General features: G+C 45.6%; 3 protein-coding genes across 3 annotated transcripts; 1 reads left to right on the top strand and 2 right to left on the bottom strand.

Moving 5' to 3' along the window:
• Positions 1-12: 12 nt before the first annotated feature.
• On the bottom strand, positions 13-4,062 carry LOC307091069 (acidic leucine-rich nuclear phosphoprotein 32 family member D-like). Its single transcript, XM_079757926.1, has 7 exons — positions 3,905-4,062; positions 2,548-2,697; positions 2,319-2,441; positions 1,642-1,828; positions 1,351-1,454; positions 1,014-1,080; positions 13-858 (listed from the first exon to the last, which is right to left on the bottom strand). Exons 1-7 carry the CDS (start codon positions 3,956-3,958, stop codon positions 782-784), a joined length of 762 nt encoding a protein of 253 aa, XP_079614052.1. The 5' UTR covers positions 3,959-4,062; the 3' UTR covers positions 13-781.
• A 3,033-nt stretch (positions 4,063-7,095) lies between these two features.
• LOC307091068 (endophilin-A1-like) lies at positions 7,096-14,192 on the bottom strand (the record flags this gene model as incomplete). The annotated part of the gene is made up of 9 exons (XM_079757925.1): positions 7,096-7,292; positions 7,690-7,820; positions 8,371-8,474; positions 8,755-8,913; positions 9,194-9,327; positions 9,835-9,978; positions 10,310-10,382; positions 10,864-10,932; positions 14,148-14,192. 9 exons carry the CDS (start codon positions 14,190-14,192, stop codon positions 7,096-7,098), a joined length of 1,056 nt encoding a protein of 351 aa, XP_079614051.1.
• A 4,764-nt stretch (positions 14,193-18,956) lies between these two features.
• cnga1b (cyclic nucleotide gated channel subunit alpha 1b) lies at positions 18,957-25,565 on the top strand (the record flags this gene model as incomplete). The annotated part of the gene is made up of 11 exons (XM_079757919.1): positions 18,957-19,111; positions 19,251-19,355; positions 20,022-20,128; positions 21,118-21,292; positions 21,394-21,530; positions 22,750-22,922; positions 23,482-23,607; positions 23,762-23,914; positions 24,158-24,389; positions 24,752-24,927; positions 25,359-25,565. 11 exons carry the CDS (start codon positions 18,957-18,959, stop codon positions 25,563-25,565), a joined length of 1,746 nt encoding a protein of 581 aa, XP_079614045.1.
• Between the last annotated feature and the right edge of the window lie 370 nt (positions 25,566-25,935).

Genomic DNA, 25,935 nt, shown 5'->3' with positions numbered 1-25,935 from the left:
ACAAAACAGGAGCACAATGTTAAGATTTTATTTACAAAGTTCATTTATAGGTTTTTTGTTTGTTTTTCCATTTAACTTACAGAAAGTAAAAAAAAAAATTACAACCACAAGTAGTCAAATGAAGTGGTGGAGAAACCACGAGGGACCGTACACCACACACAATCACCAGAAACAAACTAATACTCTGAAAAAATAACTCTTTTAAAAAGCAGGAGGGGCTTCCTGCACTGAGCTACGAGGAAAACCCACGTCTGTGAGGTCACAAAAACTGGCCCAGCGTCTGTGAGGTCACAAACCCTGGGCCAGTGTTTATGAGGTCACAAACCCTGGCCCTTTGTCTATGATGTCATGTCACTTAACACTGGTCCCAGGCCGGTGTCAGAGGGGCGAGGGGGCGCAAGTAGCTCAACACAGGGAATCAAAGTGTGTGCGTTTGTTTGTGTGTATGTATGTTTGTGTGTATGTTTATATGTGTGTGACGGGGGAGGGAGCTTAAGGGCTGCGTTCCATTCTGGATAACTCCCAGGCCATGACCTCTGGTTAAAGCCATGGAGTGTACAAATAGAACCATGTGGGGGGAAACTATCGCTTGTCGCCTTGCAACAGTCATGTCACAGGAAGTGAGAGGGTGGAGAAAGACTAGTGGGGGTAATGGCTACTATGTCGCCATTTCCACAGCTCATACGAGTTAGGAAGAAGTGGAACTCAGCCCAGAGGAGACAGGGGGGAGGGGTCAGAGGGCATGAGGTCAGAGGTGACAGGGGAAGGGGCTGGTTGGTCATCAATCTTCTTCCTCCTCTTCCTCGTCTTCAGGGTCCCTCTTCCTCTTCTCGCCCTTGGCAGGAGACGAGTCTTCATCTAGAAAACAAATCAACGACCACGTCAATATATCTTCTAGTGTCTGAGTTTTACAGGCAGCCCGACCCCCCCCCCCCCCCCCCACACACACAAATACACGCTGTATCAGACCCCGTTCAGCTCAATGGAAGGGTCCAAAACAAACAGGCACCCACCTTCATCCTCATCGCTGTCTGCATCGTCGTCATCGTCACTGTCTGCATCTCCGTTTACCGCGGTCTCCTGTGGCGATAACACAAGCGAACGTCAGTACCCTCATTTCAACACCACCCTAACCCTCCCCTTCATACCTCCACCCTCCTCCTCGACCGCCCACATACATATCTACCTACCTCCACCACCACCCCATACCACTAGCCCCCTCTAAGCTCCACACCACTACCCTCCTCCATCAGCCACATAGCTCCACCCTCCTGTTGTAATCCCCATACTGCCCCCCTCCTCCATCAGGCATCTCCTCCACCACCACCCTCCGCCGTCCCCGCGACTCACCTCGTCCTCCGCACTGTCATCGTCGTCGTCGTCGTCCTCCTCCACGGCCACAACGTCTTCCTCGTCCTCGTCCTCCTCCTCCTCAAACTCCTCCGACTCGCCCTCTGGAGGGGGACAGCGTGCGCCCGTTGGTACAAAGAGCCAGCGGGAATGCTAACAGGAGCGCTCGACGGCTCCTCTAAAAGGAACGGGATGGCCGGGCCACGCTAAGGAGGCACCCAAACCGACGGCGCTGGCCGACCGTGCTGAGAAGGGGAGCAGAGAGGCTACGCTAAGGGCGCGCTCGCTCACCTTCGTCCTCCTCGTCGTCCACGCCGTCCCCCTCGCCGTCGGAGTCGGACGCCTCGCAGTCGTCGACGTCGTAGCCGTCTAGGTAGGTGAGCTGGGGGAGCAGCTGGAAGATGGAGTCTCTGTAGTCGGCGAGGTTCGTCACCTCGCAGTTGAAGAGGTCCAGGCTCTTCAACTGCGGCAGCTTCTTCTGCTCAGCCACAACGCGTTTTGGACCACAACATTAGTGCATGACCCAATGGTACCACTTTTAGCTCCTGTATCGCATATTGAGCTACAAGCCCAACAGTCGAGAAGTGATTAGCATGTTAAGCTATCTATATCTGTGGACTAGCGCTAGCACATTTAGCAATTTTCGCCGCCACGTCTTGATAATCCCACTAAGATAACTATATCAGTTGAATTGGGTTCAACATGTTAAGCTAACTAAAAGGTCACAGTAGCGCAGCGATCAGGAAATTAAAACAAGCAGTACGGTCGATTAGCACATCAAGCTAACTATAGCGTCCTGATCAGATAACCAATACAAACATTAGAGTTGATTAGCACATTAAGTTAACTACACATTACAGTTGGGTAGCATATAAGCACATTTGCTAAATCTTGCTTGCAGTAGAGCAGTGATGAGCAGACGAGGACAGTACAGGTAATCAGGTGATCAACGGCTTAGCTCCACCCACCAGAGGCTCCAGGGTGCTGATGTCCTTGAACTTGTTCCCGCTGAGGTTGAGGTGCGTTAGGTTCACCAACCGCTCCGCTAGCACCTCCAGACCACCTGATATCCTGTTGTCACTAAGCTCCAACTGGGGGACAAAAAGCGAGATTAACACTTGGACGTTATCATACGAATTATATAAAGAGACCGAAACAGGGCAGGTCCATCAGTGCTCGCTGTTGGTGTTTCCTCACTTTCTTCAGTTTGTCCAGTTTGGGGATGTCTGCCACGCTGACCAGGCCCACGTTGATTAGGCTGAGCAGCTCCAGGTTCTCAAACTCCTGCGTGATACCCTCGATGCGGCCCTCGCTGTTCCGGCAGTTATCCAGAACCAACTCCTGTACCTGGAGACACGGGAAACACACACAGATTACATGGCTGGTAACACCCTCCATTACATACACCTGGTACACGTCTTACGTACCTCCCCTAAAGAAGCACACTTTGTTCCCAGGGGCTATCCTAGAGGTTTTTAAATGTAAATGTATTGTTCTTCTTTTATACCTCCGGTGTTCATCTCTTGAGGAAAAATTAACTAAATGAATAGATCTAAACTTCATAAAAGAACTATGCCAAAGGTTTTCAATATTGAAAATCATTTCGTTTTAACATTGGCTTTTGTCCGATTCGTATATAATCTCAACCTGTTGCAGCTCCTAGGGAGATTCACTGTTTGTAGACTGGAACGGGTCCTACGCTACTCGTGTATACAACTGTAGCGGGAATGCTTTGATTGTTTCCTATTGGAACGCGTCCTGCCTCATCTACCTGCTAGGAGAATGAGGCATGGTGGTTTTCTATTGGAACGCTTCCTGACCGAGGCGCTGTTTGTAAACTCCCAGCCCACGTGATGTAATGCCGCGATAACCTCGGCGGCCCGCGAACCAAATCCCAACGTTTTATTTCCCGTCGACACGACATTATTAATGTCACCTATCCTTAACGGTCAGAGTTGAGCTCGTTGTGTGTATTTGAGGAGTCAAATAGACAAGTTATTACATATTTAAGGGACCAGTTAGCCGTGGTAGCTAACAGCATGCGACTTACCGCGCATGGCTGCGGTGCCGCCTAATGTCTGGAGCCGCGCTATAACCCTTAACTAACTATCATAACCACTACAACTACTAATACACAGACACCAGCCGACCAAATAACGGTAAACACTGATCGCTCGTTTCAAATAGGAAACATTGAACAAACAAAACGTGAAGTAGGCCACAACAACGCCACGGCTCCTGACGACCACAGAAGCCATTACACCAAGCGACGCTACGTTAACGTTACAGCTCCGCGGATCCATCTTGGGGATTCTTTATTAAATCATTTATATAAGAAGGGCTCCACAACACGATATATCCACAAAATGCTGGACATTTAACGTTTCACAAACTTCCAATAACGTTAGTATTTTGTCCCACACACTAGCCAGGCCCCAGGGGTGTTTCTAGCGCCCATGTGCTCGCCTTCCTCCCCGGGAGTGGAGTGGAGGTCCCGCGGATTTGGTGCGCTCCCTCCCGGGCCAACCGCAACACAAAGCCGGGCTCTACTTACATCAGGCGGCGCCCTGTGCCGGAGCTCCAGAGATACCCTCTTCTTCATGTCCATTTTCTTCTGGTTACGTCGCTCGGGTCTCGGTGAAAACTTGTTCCCTCCTCGTTCCTGTCTTGGTTGTCAATGCGGGGATCCGAGTGTGTGTGTTGCTGAAAAGTAGGTCAAGTCTGTGGGCTTGTGAGTGGAGCACACAGTGCCTCCCGGTGGAGGCTTGGGCTTACTACACGGAACAAATTGGCGGCTGTGGGTGATGGCGTTGGCAGATTATTGACGTTTAGTTAATTTAAATGTAACCGTATTGCCTGAATTTATGTTATTTTGTAAGGACAGTGGATACTAATTTATGATTTATGCTCAAAATACCGACATGGCTTTTTTTCACATTATTTAATACCTACACTGAATCTTAGTATTATTGACTAACAGGTAGGGTTTGTGTAGAAGACACCATGGGTATGTTTTGCATCATTGTCATGATCATATGTTCCCCCTGCTTTATTAATGTGTGTTTAAATGTGACACCTAAAAATACAAGGCTATAATTATAAAGACATGTTGTTGCAATATTATTCTCATCCAGGCGATGGCAATATTGTTTCTGTTGGGCTTTTCATTTCCCATGTGGTTGAGATACAAAACTTTAGTAATAGAAATCAAGTGGACTTTTATGCTTTATTCCATTATATTGTATCCTATGGTTTTTAAGACAACAGAGGCAAGCAATCGTACGTCTGTATTTATTATTAGTATTACAACAAGCAGTAAACATTAAAACCCTTTTCTTGTTTAATACTTAACATATGCTGACAGATTGCCCTCAATACTTGGTTTTAACCCACAGCTGTCCAACACCTAAAGGTGTACTGCCTGTGAATAGCGGAACAGTTTCCAATACCTAAAGGTATACCTGTGTATAAATAAATAAATAAATAAATCAAAGTCAATAAATACTTTCAAGCTGTAGATATACAGAGACATAGGCTAATGATCACAGAGTTATATATATATATATATATAGCCACGACACGCATCCAAGAAACATAATGATGACCCTGCTGCTGCCACATGAGCTGTCAGTCAAATGTAGGTGGATTCTCAGGGTTTCCTCTTTGAGTAAGCAACAATATGGGTACTAATTATATATATATATATATATATATATATATATATATATATATATATATATATATATATACATGTAGTTATTAGACACTATTAGACTAGACCTAAAGAGCCCCAAACCTTGGATCTGGAGGAGGTTAAGTACTGTTTCTCAAGGAGATTAACAACAGGAAACTGGAAAGATGGAAAAATAGAAAAGAAAATGAAAAATAAAAATATTTCAATGCTGTTAAAAGAATCCTGTTGACTGTAAGAAAAAAGTAAAAAATCTAAATAAAAGTCGGTAGAAAACACCAACGATGACAACAGATGATAAATAATAAATCTGTCACATTGAAACTAAACAGTCCCATAGACAGTGTTCCAAGATAAAGACCCTCCCTGCAGCAAAAGGTTGTGGCCCCATGCAGCACGCATTTACCATGCGACCACGACACAGAAATACACAAAGAGAGTCCCAACGGGTCCACTTGTTCCCTACATAGTGCACTATTCTAGTTCCCTATATAGAGCACTATTCGGGGCATCCCCATTTTGAAGTGTTGTCTGAAGTGCACATCTCGGTGTAAAAATCTGTTTCCCTATTTAGTGCACTCAATACCTCAATACTTAAATCGAATACCTTGAGGTATTCGATTTATTTTATCGGAATTCACCACTACATCTGGTGTCATCGCAAACGTGTCGGCTTGTTTAGAAGACCAATATACATCACGCTGATAGATTTGATGCGCAAAATTGTGTCCGATTTCCCCCTATTCCCTGCCTTGTTCCCTCAATAGTGTGCTTTATAGTGGTCACTATATAGGGAATGTGGGAACAATTGAACGACGTTGGACAAAGTCTCAGTCTTCAGGAGGATGAGGCAACAAGACGCTGCTGGTTCTGGCTCTGCTGTCGCTGATGTGCTTTGGTAACAAAAGCAAATATATATACATATATTTATATTGATACATATATAAATGTATATATATAAACTTAAGAATACATACATGTATATATTGATATAGATTTATATACTATGGAATATATTGTTTTATTCTAGCAATATCGCTTATTCTTAGTCCTGGTCACGAGAAGTTATTATGATTATTTTTTTGCTGTAACTCAGACCAGGGTTCTCTCTGACAAACCCTCTTCTATTCATGAGCCCTGGTATATAGTTTATATCAGAGGTCAAAGTTCAAGCCTCCCTCCTTATGTTGGAGACCCCGTAGAAGTCCTGGCGTCTGGTCCAAACTGCCCCAGTTTGGATTCCCCCACTGCTCCAGAGCAGGGGACTGGAGCAACAGAAGCCTCTTGGTTAATCTAACCTGTAACCCTCAAGGTAATATGAGCCCAACACACAACAGACACCTTATTACTTACACAACTAGGCACGGGTAACCTTCCAGGATATCCCTTTCCTGATTGGCTGCTTGGCTTGGTGTGTGATGGTGTGTGATGGTGTGTGAAAGGCTAACCCATGGACCCACACACCCTCAATCTGTCTGTCTCTTGGATTGTCCAACTGTCTGTCTGACTATCTGTCTCGCTGTCCGTCGGCCCCAGTTCGATAAACACGCGTGTTGATACATTTGGAACCCTAGCAAGCCTGACGTTAGAGAACATGTCTGAGTTCTGCGATGGTTGGACCGGGCTGGTTTCTGACAGCAGGGGGCGCCATAACACGCCAAGGACTCACAGCAACACGACAAGTTAACCACAGAACGCCAACCACCGGGGATTGGTCTGAAAGACAAAAAAAGGCTGCATGGTCGTAACATTACAGGTGCTGAAGGGAACACAGGTTACACACACATCATGCACAAACACAAACACGCCGCTAAGCCTTTGTACTCTCCCTCCTCATCCTCTTCCTCATGGCTTCGTCTCACCCCCCCCCACACGGTGGTTTCCCCCCCCCCCCCCCCCCCCAGTACCCAGGGGAAAGGTGGTATTTCGTGTCAGGGCAGAAGCGCACAAAAGCACAGAAGAAGAAGAAGACAGAGGAGGAGGGACTTTTTACCTATTCAATTACAGGCTGATCTATGCTGTTTGATTGGTTTGGGTGGGGGGATGGGTGGGCTCTACTGAGGAAGTGCCACCAAAATATCCACGTAGTTGATAGGGAAGAAGCCTGATTGGCCGTTGATGGTCCCCTCGTACCAGTTGTCGTCGATCTGATTGGTCAGGGTGATGATGTCACCCTCCTTGAAGCCCAGCTCGCCCTCGTTCTCCGGCTCGAAGTCGTAGATCGCCCGGCAGCACGGCTGGCTCAGGGGCGCTGGGCAGGGAGGTGTCAGTTAGGTAGTTCAGTACTAAATGCCCCCTCTCTAGTCCTTATATTCAACATATTTAACTCATGAACACACATGCGGTTAAAGGAGTAGTGTACAGCTGGGAATAATGAAGGGAAAGTACGCAGCAAATCCATTTGTAAATGACTTCCAGTTTTATACTTACACTAACAATTGGCCTGTTCTGTTCCCAGCCACTAGGATGCTTCCTATCTACTATGATGCTTACTTTCCATTAGGATGCTTCCTGTCCACTAGGATGCTTCCTATCCACTAGGATGCTTCCTATCCACTAGGATGTTTCCTAACCACTAGGATGATTCCTGTCCAATAGGATGATTCCTGTCCACTAGGATGATTCCTGTCCACTAGGATGCAGCCTACCAGGAGATTTGCTGGGGGACTTGGCGGAGTGGAGCCCCCCGTTGTGGCTCTTGCTGGGGGGCAGCAGTTCCAGGGTCATCCTGGGCTTTGGAGTGAACTCCTTCCTGGGCCGACTGGAGGCCTCCTTGATACTGAAACACATCCATACATAATACACATCTAGTGAACATGTATCTAGGTCTCTATATAGTGAACATGTATCTAGGTCTCTATATAGTGAACAAGTATCTAGGTCTCTATATAGTGAACATGTATCTAGGTCTCTATATAGTGAACATGTATCTAGGTCTCTATATAGTGAACATGTATCTAGGTCTCTATATAGTGAACATGTATCTAGGTCTCTATATAGTGAACATGTATCTAGGTCTCTATATAGTGAACATGTAGATTTGTCTCTATATAGTGAACATGTATCTAGGTCTCTATATAGTGAACATGTAGATTGGTCTCTATATAGTGAACATGTATCTAGGTCTCTATATAGTGAACATGTATATTGGTCTCTATATAGTGAACATGTATATTGGTCTCTATATAGTGAACATGTAGATTGGTCTCTATATAGTGAACATGTATCTAGGTCTCTATATAGTGAAAATGTATAGTGGTCCCTATTTAGTGAAGGGCTATCTAGGTTTTAAAGCTACATATTTATCTGTAGAGTATATATCAGGGTACCTGTCCTCCATTTTACTGGACAGCTGCTTCAGGATCTCTGCAGAGCGGCTGTGATATTCCAGCTGAGCCTGAAGCAATGCTGCTAGCTGGCTCACCTGCTCTATCTGACACACACAAGCACCCCCCCCCCCCCCCCACACACACACACACACACATGCACAAACGCACACAAACAATCAAACACGCACACACACACACACACGCGCACACACACACATTTGGTTAAATAATTGTATGACATTGTTATTTAGCCTTCTTTCATGAGCTTGACGTATCCTGTGAGAAGTTGAACATGCACTCTCTCTCTCTGTACATCACTTTTTACCAGGTTAAAGATGCTCTCTCTCTCTCTCTCTCTCTCTATCTCTCTCTCTCTGTACGTACGTCACTCTCTATCAGGTTGAACATGCTCTGCTCGGCGATCTCTTTGCTCTCGTCAAACTTCTCTAGTGCCTGGCGAAGCTCCTCCTCTTGGACCTTCCCCATGCGCTTCCTCTTATAGTCGAAGTCCAGCCGTCGGCCCTCCATCTTCTTTACGTGGTGCTGAGAGAGAGAGGGAGGGAGAGAGAGAGAGAGAGAGAGAGAGAGAGGGGAAGAAAGAGAGAATAGATCACATATAGACACATAATATTGTTCTTAGTATAGTATATAGTTTACAGTGTCGTATTATATTGTGTTGTGTTATAGTGTATAGTTTAGTTGTAGCGTGTAGTTATAATGTGTTAGTGAGTAGTGCTGTGTTATATTGGGTTGTAGTGTGCTGCAGTGTGTAGTGTTGTGTCATATTGTATTCTAGTGTGTTGCTCTAGGGTGTATTGCAAACCTGTATCTCCTTGACGTCCTTGTCATGAAGGTTCTGCAGTGGGTCTATGAAGTTCTGTTTCACCTCCATGTCCAGAGCGTCCTTCACCTCCCCAAGCTCCCTCATGGCCTCCCCGACATCCAGCATCACCACACCTGGACAGAAGAACAGCATAAACATCTAACACTGGAGGTAAGACACTCAGATAAAGTTGGACAATTAAGTTAAGACAGAGTTAAGCCTGCAAGGTTTAGTTAAGAAAGAGGGAAGTTATTTGAGTTGAGGTAAGTCAAAGTTAAATTGAGACAGAGTTGAGGTTAGATAGAGTTAAGTTGAGGCAGGGTTGAGGTGAGTCAGAGTTAAGTTGAGGCAGGGTTGAGGTAAGACAGAGTGAAGTTGAGGCAGGGTTCAGGTAAGACAGAGTTAAGTTGAGACAGCATTGAGGTAAGACAGAGGTCAGACCAGAAAGAGCTGAGTTAATGCAGCGTTGACGTTAGACAGAGTTAAGTAAAGACAGGGTTAAGGTCAAACAGAGTTGAGGTAAGACAGAGTTAAGGGTAAGACATGGTTAAGTTCAAACAGAGGTGAGGTGAGACAGAGTAAAGTTAGGACAGAGTTAAGGTCCAACAGAGGTGAGGTAAGACAGGGTTAAGGTCAGGTACCAAAGCTGGATTCCTCCCCCAGTTCCCGTCCGAAGTGCTGCATGGCGTCCCCCAAAACACTCTCTGCCTGCGGGTAACCGGGACCTTTCTCCTGGCCCCGGAACTTGGACATGGTGCTGATCATACTCAACCTGGCTCTGTGAGCTGGCACAGAGGAGAGAGGAGAGGAGGAGAGGAGAGGAGAGGGGAAGATAAGAGAGGAGAGGAGAGAAGAGGATGAGAGGAGAGGAGAAGATAGGAGAGAAGAGGAGGAGAGGAGAGGAGAAGAAAAGAAAGGAGAGGAGAGAAGAGGATGAGAGGAGGGGGGAGAAGATGAGAGGACAGGACAGGAGAGGAGAGAAGAGGAGAGAAGAGAGGAGAGGAGTTATAATGATCCCTTTTACCAAGCTGGACAAGCCTTCCTTACACACTTTGTGTTATCTGCATGTGTGCACAAGTCCGTCTGCACGTCCATGTGTGTGCGTGCGTGTGTTACCTGGATTTGGTTGAAGGTATTCTGTGGTTTTTGTCATGATGTCCAGAACTGCTCTGCTGGTGATGTCCACCTTCTATAATGAACCATACACAAGTCTTAAGGGCCAGGTAAAAGACTGGTACACCCGGACTGAATTGAAGCACCACATCGGCCTACTATCACTGTAGTTCTTGGAAATGACAACCTTTAATCACACACCACCAATACACCGCTGCTATTGGTTAACAATACCAGGTGAATGACGGCATGTCTCTCTGTGACTTGCTTCATTGAGAACAGCCCACACATCACAGTGACTATAATATAAATAAACTGTTTGTAATCACCGTGATCCACAGAAGTTCCACAGCTTATGAGAACATGCCAATTTGGATTCTGTTATGTATAATATACTGGGTCCTGTAGAGTCATAAACTATATCATTGTGTCAAGAATGTCTTATAATAATATATAAGTGGTGAATGTATTAACATACATCTCCCCTACAAACACACACATGCACATACGCAAACACATAGACACACACACATACACACATACATGCACACAGATACCTTTTCCATTTCCTTGAAATCATCGTCAAGTTTGGTCCCTTCTGCTCCTCCAACCTTCTCACTTACTTTCTAGAGAGAGAGAGAGAGAGAGAGAGAGAGAGAGAGAAAAATGCTGCAGTTACTGAGTGTAAGAAAGATGATGGGAGATGCAGTTGCCATGGAGACGTGGTGCTGGAAACACACAAACACACAGACACAAAGACCCACACACTGTTGCGTGTGTCAGTATGTACTGTGATACTATGTTAGCCCAGTGGTACTACATAAGGACTAAGGCACAATGTTGGTGCTGGGTACTTTGTTAGTGATGTGAAACTACTTTAGTAATGTAGTCCTATTTTAGTGCTGTAGTATTAATGTAGAAGTGTTGTATATGTTAGGACTGTGTTAGCATTGTGGGTCAAAATAAGTACTACCGTCCTATGTGCGTGCTATAGCATTATGTTAGCAGTGTAGTATATGTTAGCTCTGTAGTACTACGTTAGTGTTGTAGTGCTATGTTAGTGCTGTAGTAGCAGTGTAGTATATGTCAGTACTGAAGTACTGTGTCAGTATCGTGGGTCGATGTCGGTACCATGCTACTATGGTAGGGCTGTAGTGCTATGACCTAACAGTAAACTGGAGCATCACCAAGGAGTTCACGCACAGACGCCTGAGAGGGCCACATGTGTTGAGGATGGAGCAGGACCGCATCACAAAAGTCACCTTAAGATGGACGCCACCTGGCAAAAGAAAGCCTGGGAGTCTAAAACCCACCTGGCGCAGAACTGTGACACAAGAGCTGGAACAGTCACGTCATGGGGAGAGGTCCCCCATGAAGCCGAGGGGCCGAATGCAATGGAGAGTGCTCACTGAAGCCTCATGTCCCATAGGGGACGAAAAGGAGCGATGTGACGACTGTAGTATCATGATAGTACTGTGTCCCTGTGTTAGCGCTGTTTATGGATGTTACCATGCATCCACATATCTTATGTTGGTGTGTGGTAGAATGGTTTTCGAACCTGCAACCTGTTGGTTATACTCAGAAACAATCCTACCCTGCATGTACACACACACAATATATATTATATCTGATCAAAGAATATCTGATCCAAGATTGAGGAGCGATATCAGATCAAAGATGGAGGAGCGATATCAGATCAAAGATGGAGGAGGGATACCAGATCAAAGATGGAGGAGGGATATCAGAACCAAGATGGCGGAGGCACATCCGTTCCAAGATGCGGGACATCAGATCCAAGATGGAAATTGGATATCAGAACCAAGATGGAGGAGGGATGTCATTTACAAGATGGCGGAGGGATTTCAGATCCAAGATGGCTGGGATATCAGATCCGAATGATGAAGGTTTCTGTCAAGAGGAACATCTCCTCTCAAAGTCTATACCAAGAAGGGGGGGGGGGGCTGTCATTTATTATAGTACCAAGAAAACTAAGGAGGAAGAATGATGGAGTGAGATGGAGAGGTAGTTTGAGAGAGGTTGCTTTAGATAAAGTACGAATGGTAGAGAGAGATAGAGCGAGCTAGATATAAATAGAGAGAAAGATGGAGAGAGAGATCTGAAAAGAGAGCGATAGCAAGAGATAGATTTAGCTAGAAGGAAAGATGGAGAGAGGAAGCTAGAACAGAAGAGTTTTGAGATGTGTTTAAAGATAGAGACAGGCAAGTAATGCTGGGCCAAAATCGATTCCTGTCACATCTCAGTGATTGGTGATGCAAAGGCATCTGAGCACTGTGTGTGTGTGTGTGTGTGTGTGTGTGTGTGTGTGTTTGTGTATGTGGGTTTGTGAGAGAGACTATCATGTTTTGTTACATAACAATTTACAAGTGACCGTGTCACTGTAAGACATGCATGAACACACACAGCTACATTTGATGCTCCTGTGTGTCTGTGTATGTCACATGCATCGTCCTCAAAGACTATGAATAATGAAATAAACTACCCAGAGCACATTGTGTGGGTGTGTTCGTTCACATCCCACCTATGTTTTTTGTCTTGCACACATATGGTTGCCATAACAACCCTGCCCCAATGGATAGAGGTAGGTTTGATTAGGAGATCAAAAGCCAAAGAGACAGAGACAGACAGAGAGAGAGAGAAAGAGAGAGAGAGAGAGACCACATTGTTTGTAGAATTTTTTTTTTTTTCTAGAATTTCCTCGAGAGAGATGCTTCCTGATTCCCATTGGCTGAGTCACGGTCTGATTGTGATGTCATAACAGCTGCTTCAAATATTCCCACGGAAGTCTTGATGTGAGAGAAACAGCCACATGTGTGTGCCTGCATGCATGTATGTATATATGTGTCTGCGTGCACGCAAGGCCCTGGCAGCGTGTCTGTCTGTCTCATGTGTTATTTAGCCAGGTTACTGAGGTGTCCCCTTTCTGCTCTCGGTCCACATCGTTATCCACAGACAGGTGGCTAATGCTTTACAATAGTGTGTACATTTACACGACACACGCGCACGCACACACGCACGCACACACACACACAAACACACACACACACACACACACACACACACACACACACACACACACACACACACACGTGAACTCCACTCCACCAGGAAATCGAATCCATTTAGTTGACTTGGTACCAATTAAATAGGTCTCTCTAAGCAGATCTCTCTCCGTCAACTTCACTCCGTTGTCTAATAAGGCCACCAAACACGACTCTTTCGCGACGCCCGCCAGGTCTCCAGCTTATACACGGAGGGAGGCATGGGAAGTGGGGGAGGAAGGGTTGGGAGAGGGATGGATGCGGGAGGGAGGCAGGGGTGGGAGAGGAATTGGGGATGGATGGAGGGAATCCCCCAGTGCGTGTATAGTGAGTGCCCATCCACCCGGCAGCTGATAAACGTGGCGGCAGCCATACTGCTGATCGCACCTGAATCGCTCCTTATTATCCATCGAGGCAACAGAGAGTCTTAATATAACCCTGATATCTGATCACATTATTAATATGTTATTATATTTATGCTCCACTGGGATCGCCTCCGATGGCTGTTATGTAATATTAACATCCAGGGTTATTTCGCGCGCACACACAGACACACACGCGCGCCTTCACGCATTCACGCAAACAGACGAAAACACTCACGCACGCACAAGTCTTATAAGATCCCGAGAGATTTATGCAATAATAAAACATCGGTTGAATAAAGCAATGTCTCATTTGTAATCAGAGCAACAACAGGGTTATATTGTGGACAACGTCTCATGTCTGGTCTGTTCTGGACGAATGTAAATACATCTCTATATGTCAACATCGCGGCGTGTTACCTGGGTCGCTTTATGGAACTGTTTCTTCAATCCCGCCACTGACATCTCCTCAACACGCAGTCCTCCGGTCGCTGCACGGGCTCTGAAACGGGATATTGAACGCGCTCTGAAACAGATTTTTTAAGTCCGGCGGGAGTGTTGAACCGGGAGATCAGATCCTCCTCTCGCGGTCGTGTTTCAAGATGGAGAAAGAGGGACATGAACACAGAGGGAGAGAGAGAGCGAGAGAGAGAGAGAGAGAGAGCGAGAGAGAGAGAGAGAGAGAGAGAGAGAGAGAGAGAGAGAGAGAAGGGGAGAGCGAGAGAGCGACATAAAAAAACAGTATTTCAGCCACGTTATGTATGACGTCACTGCGCTCGACAGGACACGTTGTGTTTATGTGCGTGGTGAGAAAAAGGTCGGGGGTTTGAACTGAAATGATCGTCAATAATAATAATAATAATAATAATAATAATAATGATATTAAAAAGTTGCATGTTCTCTGTAATATAATGTGAGTTTCCCTTGACATCAACCCACTTTGAGTTGAATCAATCACCACAAACCTCACAAACAATATAAGCAATCAGCCAGACAGACCGGATGTTGTTGATATCAGTTATTCTCATGATATTACAGATTTCAGGACCGTAGACAGCGCACGCAGGGGACGAGGCATTACACTGTCTACCTAATGCCCCCTAGAGGCCAGCCTCAGCTACTACATCTCATAACCATCACCAACTGTTACCACACCACTAACTCGATTTATTTACAGGAGGAAGACTTAGCCGTCAAACAGAACAGGACTAAGTTGAGGGGAGAGACCTGATTCGACCCTGGGAACAACCCTAAAAGGTATGGCGGCTAAAGTAGTAACATGGTCATTTAAAGAAACATTAGCCTATAGTTCTCTTGCAACAGAAAAGTTATCTGAAAGGGATTCGCTTACAGGCTTTGTGTGTGTAAAACATACGAAGTCAATACATTTTTAGTCGGTTAACCATCTAGCAACATACTTATACTTATTCAGTGTATTAGTTGGTAAGAATTATGTTAATTATGTTGATTGAAGGGCCAAAACACACACGGCAATATGTATCAGAGGGGCCGCAGCTGCTTTTAGTTTGACTAATAAGTTCAGCTGCTGCAGCTCGAGAGGTGAGCGTTGGGAGTTGGTTTGGCTGCTGACCACAATGCTTTCCCAAAATGTTTTGACATTCGTACACTTCGTAAAATGCATTCTGCAATTGTATTTTACAATATTAAATTTTGCGTAAATCCTCCCAGGTTGTGTGACTTTCTCAGCATGTTATATGTTTAAACACATTTCTAAAGTTACCATATTATATATTATCGGAACTCTTAGTGTATTACACAACATATACATAACTAAATTGTTGATGAATGAAATATCAATATAGTGCAGACTGCAGATACACATTGTCCCAATAGTAGTTCTATATTGCATCTTCATTTTTACTATTTTATATATGAGTACAAATATACGCATGAATATGCATATATATTCATTGGATTATGTGAATATTGGCATGAATTTTCAAATATAAAAACATAAATATCTGTACATATTTATGTATGTTTGAATTCATTTGTATACATGTGTATGAGACAAAGCGTGTGTGAGGGAGACACCTAGAAGAGGGAGAGTGTTAAGGGGTATTACAGTAGGTTGCTGACTCGGTAGGATTTAGAGAAATCCCTTCTGGCAATGGTCAGCTCCTTCCTCCCTTCCTTCCCTCCTTCCCTCCTTCCCCCCTTCCCTCCTTGCCTCCTTCCTTCCTTCCTGCCATCCGCACACAGGAAAGGGGGAGACAGATGTGGATAGAGGGAATGCAAGACACAGACTAACAGACAGGCAGGAGTCAGAGTGACAGACACAGGCAGTGACAATTAAACACAATGAAATAGTCGATTGTCTTATCATTCTCTAATCCCTTTATCCTTGGAAGAGAGAGAGGGAGTGAGAGAGAGGGGAGGTGTGAGACAGAGACGGGGGGGATACAGAAGGAGTAAAGAAGAGAGAGAGAGACTTCTGTGTTGCACCATAGAAGGTAGTTTTCTGTGGATTATAACTTTCACACACTCCAACTGTTAGGGGACCCCGCTTGTTTCCATGACGATGGCCCCGACTACGGACAGGTGTAATTAGGTCGCCTTTCCTGGTAACCAAGGTGAGTGATTATCTACGTGAGCACTCTATTCATTCTGAGAATGTCTTACCATATTAATACCCACATTACAACCGGGTGTAACCTCTCAGCTAACTATTGGTTATTACAATGTGTTACCATATTAATAACCACATTTCAACCAGCGCTTACCTCTAGCTGACTATTAGTTAATGCAATGTGTGACCATATAATAACCACATCAAAACCAGCTGTAACCTTTAGCTAACTATTAGTTAATGCAATGTGTGACCATATTAATAACCACATCAAAACCAGCTGTAACCTTTAGCTAACTATTAGTTAATGCAATGTGTGGCCATATTAATAACGACATCAAAACCAGCTGTAACCTTTAGCTAACTATTAGTTATTGTAATCTGTTACAATATTAATAACAACATCAAAACCAGCTCCAACCCCTTATCTAACTCTATTAGTTATTACAATGTGTAACTGTATTAATACCCATATCACAACCAGCTCTTACCTCTCACCTAACTATTACTTATTTTAATGTGCTACAATATCAATAACCACATCACAAGCACATCAAAGCACTCACTTTAAGTTTTATTAATTATCAAGGTTACACTTTGCATGTTCGTTTTATTCAGCTTATTGCACAGGTTTTCCCCAAATTCCTGTGACGAAAGGATGGACGAGATGGACGAGAGGAATTCTCCTCTCGAGTTTTCGGAATGTGCAGGCAGGTCGCACGGCCACTGAAATGGTCTTTTGAGCCACAAACTGAATGTTTTGTTTGATTCTCTTTATAGGAAATTAGAAAAAAGTCGCCGCCATGCCGACCAAGATATCGCCGTTAGATCCTGCCCCAGGGGGGGCTCCGCCCACCATCCGAGTGTCTCCGCCCATTACTGCCCTGCAGGAGAGTGGGGAGGGGCCAGGGGAGTACAGGTGAGGGAGAACTTGTTGTCAGAGCAACAAGAGTCACACCATCGCCAGAGAGGAAGTGTTGTGTTCAGGCCATCATGGAGTGACGCACCTGTCGCATGCGAAGTAGTGAAATTTAAGTTTCAGCTGTGATTGGACACTACTTCCTGTATGTCCCCTGGCCCTGGGATGCGATTGGCTGAGAGCATGCGTTGCGATTGGTAGAGAGATTAAAGTTCTTGTATTTTTCTGAAGGTCACAGAGGGGAGGAGGAGCTGGTGTCCTCTTCAACATCAACAACAGCAACAACAACGAAGAGGAGGAGTAGGAAACAAACACACACATTGAGGCACACACACAATCTCTCTCTCTCTCTCTCTCTCTATCTCTCGCTCCCTCTCTCTCTCTCTCTCCCTCTCTCTCTCTATCTCTCCCCCTTCTCTCACTCCCAAACAGACACACAGAGACACACACACACTTCGCGTCTCTCTCTTTCAATGTAACACACACACACATACAGACATCTCTCTCCCCCCTCTCTCTCCCTCTCTCTTACACCCAACAATATACACATAAGCTATTTCTCTCCCATCTCTCTGACAAACACATAGAAAAACTCTCTCACCCCCCCCCTCTCTCTCTCTCTCTCCCCCACACACAGATGCAAACAAACACTCAAAGATGTGCAGACACACAAATAAACAGACTACTAATAAACACATGACCCCCCCCCCCACACACACACACACACACATGCTTGACCCTTGACCTGTCATCTTTAAGGGAGGAGGAGAAGAAAAGGAAGAAAAGAGAAGAAAGGAAGGAAAAGAAAGAAGGAAAAGAGAAGAGAAAGTATGTTCCTCCTCTGTCCCTCAGCCACCATCACTTAGCCTCCATCCCTCCATCAGCTTCCATTCCTCAGCCTCCATCATCATCACCCCTCCATTCCCCAATCAGCCTCCATCATTATCTATTCCTCCATCAGCCTTCATCATTATCACCTCTCCATCCCCCAATCAGCCTCCATCATTATCTATTCTTCCATCAGCCTTCATCATTATCACCCCTCCATCCCCCAATCAGCCTCCATCATTATCTATTCCTCCATCAGCCTTTATATCTCAGCCTCCTTCAGCCTCCACCAGATTCTTTCTATTTCTATTTCAGAGCTTATTAATGACTGCCTCTAGCTTTAGGAAGATGTAACTATGTATTTATTAAGTCACATAGGCCTACAGGTAATTATAAGAACTGTAGGTCAGGCAATGCAGCTATAACAAATCAAACATATGAAGAACTCCTGCGTGTATTGCGAGGTGTGTCCGAAATCAGAACAGCTGCAAAAGTTAGTTTCAAAAGCATTATTGTACCGTTTGAGAGAAACTTTTGTTCAAGGGAGAAGCCAACACTCAGCGGCTTCCCTCCGTTCCTCCATCCCTCCGTTCCTCCATCCCTCCGTTCCTCCATCCCTCTGTTCCTCCATCCCTCTGTTCCTCCATCCCTCCGTTCCCGTTCTTCCATCCCTCTGTCCTTCCATCCCTCCGTTCCTCCATCCCTCTGTTCCTCCATCCCTCCGTTCCTCCATCCCTCCGTTCCTCCATCCCTCCGTTCCTCCATCCCTCTGTTCTTCCATCCCTCCGTTCCTCCATCCCTCCGTTCCTCCATCCCTCTGTTCCTCCATCCCTCTGTTCCTCCATCCCTCTGTTCCTCCATCCCTCCGTTCCTCCATCCCTCCATCCATGGGATGAATAAACATGTTAACGTGTCTCTCTTTTCCAGGAAAGAAAGACAAGAGAAAAGGGAGAGGAAAGAGAGGCGACAGAAAGAGAAGGAAGAGAAGGAAAAGGAGAAAGAAAAAAAGAAGGAACAGGAGAAAGAGAAAGAAAAGGAAAAGGAAGCGTGAGTGCGGGAATAATATGAATAATTATTACTCTTATTATTTTGTTGTTATCACATTTATTATATTGTTACTAATATGCCTTCAAGTTTCTAATGTGTGTGTGTGTGTGTGTGTGTGTGTGTGTGTGTGTGTGTGTAGCCCTAAGGAGATTAAAGTCATTGATCCAGCTGGTAATACCTACTACCACTGGCTTGCTATCATCACATTGCCTGTTATGTACAACTGGACGCTGATCATTGCAAGGTAAATCACTTCGGTGCTTTCCACATCCGGCCCGTTTGACCTCTATTTGCCTTTTGGCCCCTGGCCAGATACCCCTCTCCTATGTGGGCCCCTTTAACACGTACATAGCTCCAGTACATTTGAACTACATACATATTTTAACCTTTTAGCCCAAACAATGAACTTCAACTTCAGTCATGAGATACCCTGGAAATCCAGAGTTCTCGTGAGAGCAAAATTTGAATTTGCTCAGCGTGTCACTCTGGGAACAAGCAATATACTATCTCCCCACATTGACTAATCACATCGGTGTATCTGATATAGGCGGGCCAAAAGCGTTGCTGTTTTACCAACTGGATACGGCAAGTCTTATCTATTGGTTAGCTCCACTGGTCTGGATACTTCACCCCTTGTTTTTCTTCTGATTGGTCGTAGTGTTATCCAATGTGTGTTATCCAGTGATATTTTCAAATGCATGCTTGGTGCCGCCCCTCGAGTTGGGCCATTTTCATTACTCGTTGCCAGACCCTACAGCTTTCTAGATGTGGGTCTGGATTTCCAGGCTAGTCATGAGAGCCCATAATGTTGCAAAATAAGCAAAGAGCAAAAAAACATTGAAGAGCTGCTGAAGTTAACATTGTTGTGTTGTTAACACTGGTGTGTGTGTGTGTGTGTGTGTGTGTGTAGGGCAGCTTTTGAAGAGTTACAGACGGACTACCTTATGCTCTGGATCTTTCTGGATTACTCATCTGACCTTATCTACATTGCTGACATGGTCTTCAGAACACGAACGGGTCAGTACACACACACAATCAAAAATAAACACACACACACACGCACACGCACACAAACATGTATACACATGTATACATGTCATACAATTGAGTAAATATATGTAATTTATGTTTGTGTGTCTACAATATTTTATTTGTGTGTCTAAGGGTCGTGTCTACTTGCGTGTGGGTGTGTCTACAATACGTGTATGTGAATGGTTCTAGAAATGTAAGACACCGGGTTAAGTCTAAATCCGAGTCTTAACTGAGAAGCTAGGCACTTCACAAAGGTACGTCCAAATAAAACAAACTAGCACATCCAGGTATTCAACCTGAGGAAAACCGTCCAAACAGGTCCAATGGCAATCAATACAGAAAGGGAAGAGGCAAAGTAATCAGGTTGGCAGGCAAGATCAAAAACCTGGGGGATCAAACACGAAGATATCAAGGCTGAAAGGCGACATGTATACACAGCGGACCAAAGACAGCCTGGCAAGAGAACACAGAAAACAGGGAGGTTATATGAAACCAGAGTCCATGGAGTAATCGAACACAGGTGTGGAGAAACCAAGGGTAACAGAGTGGAAGGACCTCTAGTGGGAAAAACAGGAATGAAGGAATGTGACAGTGTGTGTGTGTATGAGTTGGGTCTACAATATGCATGTATGTGTGACGTGTATATAGGCGTGTCTACATTTATATATATGTGTGTGTGTGTGTGTGTGTGTGTGTGTGTGTGTGTTTATTGGTGATGTGTCTAGATATATATATACATGTGTGTGTCTACAGGTGTTGTGTCCACATATATATGTGTGTGTGTGTCTACAGGTGTTGTGTCTACGTTATACATATATCTGTGGGTCTATAGTTGTGGGTCTATATATATATATATGTGTGTGTGTGTCTATAGGTGGGTGTCTCCATTGTGTCTACATATATATGTGTATGTGTGTCTACATATACAGTATATGTGTTTGTGTGTGTGTGTGTGCGTGCGTGCGTATGTACAGGCTTCCTGGAGCAGGGTCTGCTGGTGAAGGATGAGAAGAAGCTGCGGGACCGCTACATCAACAGCCTCCAGTTCAAGCTGGACCTGGCCACCATCGTCCCCACCGATGTCTTCTACGCCTACTTTGGTGTCAACTACCCTGAGATACGCCTCAACAGGCTGCTCCGATTCAACCGGTATGCACACGCACACACTCACTCACTCCAGTCCAACACAAGTGTATATGTTTGTGCATGTGTGTATATATATATATATGTGTGTGTGTGTTGTGTGGCAGGATGCTGGAGTTCTTCCAGAGAACTGAGACGAGGACCAATTTCCCCAACCTGCTGCGGATCTCCAACCTGGTCATGTACATCGTCATCATCATCCACTGGAACGCCTGCCTCTACTATTCCGTCTCCAAGGCCATTGGTCCGACACACACACACACACACGCTCACAGGGCCTCGGATACCCTCGCACATAAACACACACACACACACACACACACACACACACACACACACAGACACACACACACGTCAGCGTTCCCTCGGAGCTATCGTGTACGGCTCCCGAGCACAGCACATATCTGCTGCGCAAAAGAGAATGCAACTTGACTCACTTCCCGTTTGTTTATCTTCTGAGAGGCACGGTTAAAGAAACACATTAGTTGACCTGTAAATGGAACATCCAAATAATACGTTACACACTGTTTTGACGTCACCTTACCAACCCACTGATGGCGTCCGTAGAACCATGCCCAACGCTGTCCAGCCAATGATAGTGTATGGTTCAACTTGGTTTTGTAAGGCAGACCAATAAACAATTAGGCACATTAACAGTGCCTATAATGTCATCGCGCTTTTCTCTTCTCAAGTGTGCAGAACAGTGAACTGATGACTCTGCAAGTGTTGTAGTTTGTCGGTGCCATTAACAGTCTGAATATTAAGCCATGTAACTTGTCATGATCCTAGGGTTTAGAGAGTGATGGCCACAGTGTGCACATCAGATGTTGCTCACAGTGCCCCAAGTCATTTTCAGTGGGTTTGTGTGTTTGCTGACGGTTTAACAATGAGAGGGCACATTGCACACCATGCACATAAACTGGATCAATGTTTCGTCCTCTTTAATTTATTATCCCCTCCGTGTTATCTTCTGTCTGACACTCCATTACAAAATTGTTTCATTTGCTCCTCTCCTTTCCTCCTCTCCTCAACTCTATTCTACTTCCTCTCTTCTCATATCTCCTCTCCTGTCTCCACCTCTTCCCTCCTTTCCCCTCACTCCCTCTCTCCTCCTCTCCCCCCTCCTCTCCTCCTCTCCCCTCTCCCCCTCCTCTTCTCCTCTCCCCTCCTCTTCTGCTCCTCTCCTCCGCTCCCCCTCCTCTTCTCCTCTCCCCTCTCCCCCCTTCTCTCCCCCCTCCTCTCTTCCTCTCCTCCTCTCCCCCTCTCCCCCTCCTCTCCTCCTCTCCTCCTCTCCTCCTCTTCCTTCCCCCCCCTCATCTTTTCCTCTCCCCCCTCCTCTCCTCCTCTCCTCCTCTCCCCCCTCCCCCCCTCCTCTCCTCCTCTCCTCCTCTCCCCCCTCCTCTCCTCCTCTCCTCCTCTCCTCCTCTCCCTCTCCCCCCTTCTCTCCTCCTCTCCCCCTCTAGGCTTTGGTTCTGACAGGTTTGTGTATCCGGATCCAATTAACCCAGAGTTTGGCCGGCTGGTCAGGAAGTACGCCTACAGTATGTACTGGTCCACCCTGACACTCACCACCATCGGTGAAACACCGCCCCCTGTCGAGAACTCTGAATACTTCTTTGTGGTCACAGACTTCCTGGTGGGTGCGGCTTAAGGCCCTGATATAATTATAACTACATCGTTATTGGGGTGGTCACAAAGGCTGTCAAAACTACTATTATATTTGAACAGTGTACAATATAGTCACTGTGATGTATTGTGTGGGCTGTTTGTTTAATGACGTGACTTATGGTGAGACAGGAAGAAATCGTCCACCTGGTACTGTTGACCAATAGCAGGCGGTTGTGTTTTGGGGGGCAAATCGTCCATCATGTATGTGCCAACATGCACCTTTTTTGTTTTAAGTTTACCAGGACCCTTAAGGTTCACAACCAATCGTCTCGTGTAGACCTTTGAAATGAGAGTATCTTAAGGAAAAGAGGGAATGATAGGAAAACAAACCATAGAAGGAATGTGCTTTGATTGTGCCTTACGCCGAAACACGAATGCTAGAAAGATGAGCGTTTACCTATTGCAGGAACTGAAACATGTCATGTTCATGTCATGGGTAGTATTGCTGTACTTGTTGTTTCCTGCCGTGTGTCTTTTTCTTATCCTCTAACTCTCTCTCTCTCTCTCTCTCTCTCTCTCTCTCTCAGGTGGGAGTGTTGATCTTCGCTACCATCGTTGGTAACGTCGGCTCCATGATCACCAACATGAACGCTGCGAGGGCCAACTTCCAGGCCCGCATTGACGCCATAAAACAGTACATGACCTTCAGAAAGGTCAGAGAGTAAGCCAGCCAGTCAAATTTAAAATTTGACTAGTGTTGTGTGTCTTCCTCCAGTAAGTTAGTGAAATTAGTTTTGACTATTGTTGTGTGTCAGCGTTCAGTAAGTAAGTTAAACGTGAAGTTTGACTGGTTTTATTTGTCCTCAGGTGACGGTAGACCTTGAGAAGCGTGTGATCAAGTGGTTTGACTACCTGTGGACCAATAAGAAAGCTGTGGACGAGAGGGAGGTCTTGAAGTTCCTCCCAGACAAACTCAGAGCTGAGATCGCTATCAATGTTCACCTGGACACACTCAAAAAGGTACAGACACGCGCACACACACATGCACATGCAGGCAGACATGGTCACATACACACATACAAGCTCTATATATTCAACTATTATATTATAACTAAACTATTATAGCACAAAAATATAACTATTAAACGCTGTGCATTAGCCTGTATTCCATTGGTCTCGCCGCTCCGTCTCTCCTCCTCTCCTCCAATTGCTCTCCTCTGGTCTTCTCCCCTTGTCCACTTCTGACTCTGTTCTCCCCACCAGGTGAAGATCTTTGCAGACTGTGAGGCGGGTCTTCTGGTGGAGCTGGTGCTGAAGCTGCAGCCCCAGGTGTACAGCCCCGGGGACTACATCTGTAAAAAGGGCGACATCGGCAGGGAGATGTACATCATCAAGGAGGGGAAACTGGCCGTGGTCGCGGACGACGGCATCAAACAGTTTGTCGTCCTCAGTGACGGCAGCTACTTTGGAGAGATCAGTATTCTGGCCATCAAAGGTACGTTGACTCTCTCTTGCCGTCTCTGTCTCTCTTTTGTGTCTAATTCTGTCAACTCATTTCGGTAATGTCATCTGATAACTGCGACTAAATGTAAGCTTTGAGTCATCCTCGTTTCTTCTCCTCTCCTATTTTTTTCCCTCTATCCTCATCATTTCGTTTACAACTATTATTATTATATTTTTATTTTATTTTAATTATTTCATGTCCAGTTTGTTTTTCTCTTACACTTTTTCTTTCTATACTGCACTGTTGAAGGAGCCTGAGACTCAAGAATCTCATTGCCAGGGACTGCTGCTTCTTGCGCATATGACAATAAACCGCCTTGCATCTTGAATCTTGAATCCCTCTCCTCTCTCCAGGGAGCAAGGCGGGGAACAGGCGTACGGCCAACATCAAGAGTATCGGCTACTCCGACCTCTTCTGCCTGTCAAAGGACGACCTGATGGAGGCCCTGACGGAGTACCCCGACGCCAAGGCCATGCTGGAGGAGAAGGGACGGCAGATCCTGATGAAGGACAACCTACTGGACCTGGAGGTGAGGCTGTTGCACGGCAACACCCCCACACACACACACACACACACACACACACACACACACACACACACACACACACAAGCGTTTTTGTGTCCCAGCATCCGCAGACGCACTGTACTGTCACCTAGCAACCCCACACACACCGCATCGGTCTAGACACCAGTTGACCCTGGTCGTTGGCCGTTGCTAGGCGACCAACAGAGTTGCTATCAAAGAGTAATTACACTGTAGACTACTGAAAAATGTACTTATTAACCTTAACCCTAACCCTAACCCTATGTAAGACACTTTGGATAAAAGCGTCTGCTAAATGCCCTTAATTTAAATGTTAACGTAGACTATACTGGTTCTAAGATATAGGAGAATATAGGAAAAAATACCTTGTGTGTGTGATACCTGACGTGGCGTGCTGGCGTCTGATTGGTTGGTAGGTGGCAGCCCAGGGCCCTGACCCCAAAGAGATGGAGGACAAGGTGGACCGCATGACCACGAACCTGGACGTGCTGCAGACCCGCTACGCTAAGCTGCTGGCGGAGCACGAGGCGGGCCAGAGCAAGCTGAAGCACAGACTCACACGGCTGGAGAAGAAGATGGTCCCGCCCACACTTCCTGTGGAGCCCCCCCTGCCGTCGTCGTAGACAGGGAGGGAGACCTAATGGGTGTAGCAGACCTAGGGAGGGAGGGGGAGAGGAAGGAGAGACCGGGAGGGAGGAGCAATGCAGCTGTAGTAGTGGGTGTAGCGAGCTTGGAGGTGTGGAAGAGAGGAGGAGGAGGAGAGGAGGAGAGGATAAGGAAGAAGAGGAGGTAATTCAAAAAGAGGATGGTTGTTTATTTTGTTTTCATCAGAATGAATGAACTACTGTTTTGACGTTGTAAGGTATTGTTGCATTAAAATTTCTTTGTTTGATGAATGGATCTTAAAATATAATCCGAGAATTATAGGGGATCAATTTTTACCCTGAAAAGTACACAGTGGAACAACAGACTTTCATCCAGGTGCGATTGAAA

This window comes from Pollachius pollachius (genome assembly GCF_949987615.1).
Source record: "Pollachius pollachius genome assembly, chromosome: 20".
NCBI lineage: Eukaryota > Metazoa > Chordata > Actinopteri > Gadiformes > Gadidae > Pollachius > Pollachius pollachius.
The sequence above is the reverse complement of the archived record's forward strand: the minus strand, read 5'-3'. Positions and strand labels throughout refer to the sequence as shown.

Coding starts and splice junctions, on each gene's coding strand:
- LOC307091069 (XM_079757926.1), bottom strand. CDS start 3,958: ATGGACATGAAGAAGAGGGTATCTCTGGAGCTCCGGCACAGGGCGCCG. Junction 2,698..3,904: donor GGCACAGGGCGCCGCCTGAT/GTAAGTAGAGCC, acceptor CCGTGTCTCCAG/GTACAGGAGTTGGTTCTGGA. Junction 859..1,013: donor AGACAGCGATGAGGATGAAG/GTGGGTGCCTGT, acceptor TTTGTTTTCTAG/ATGAAGACTCGTCTCCTGCC.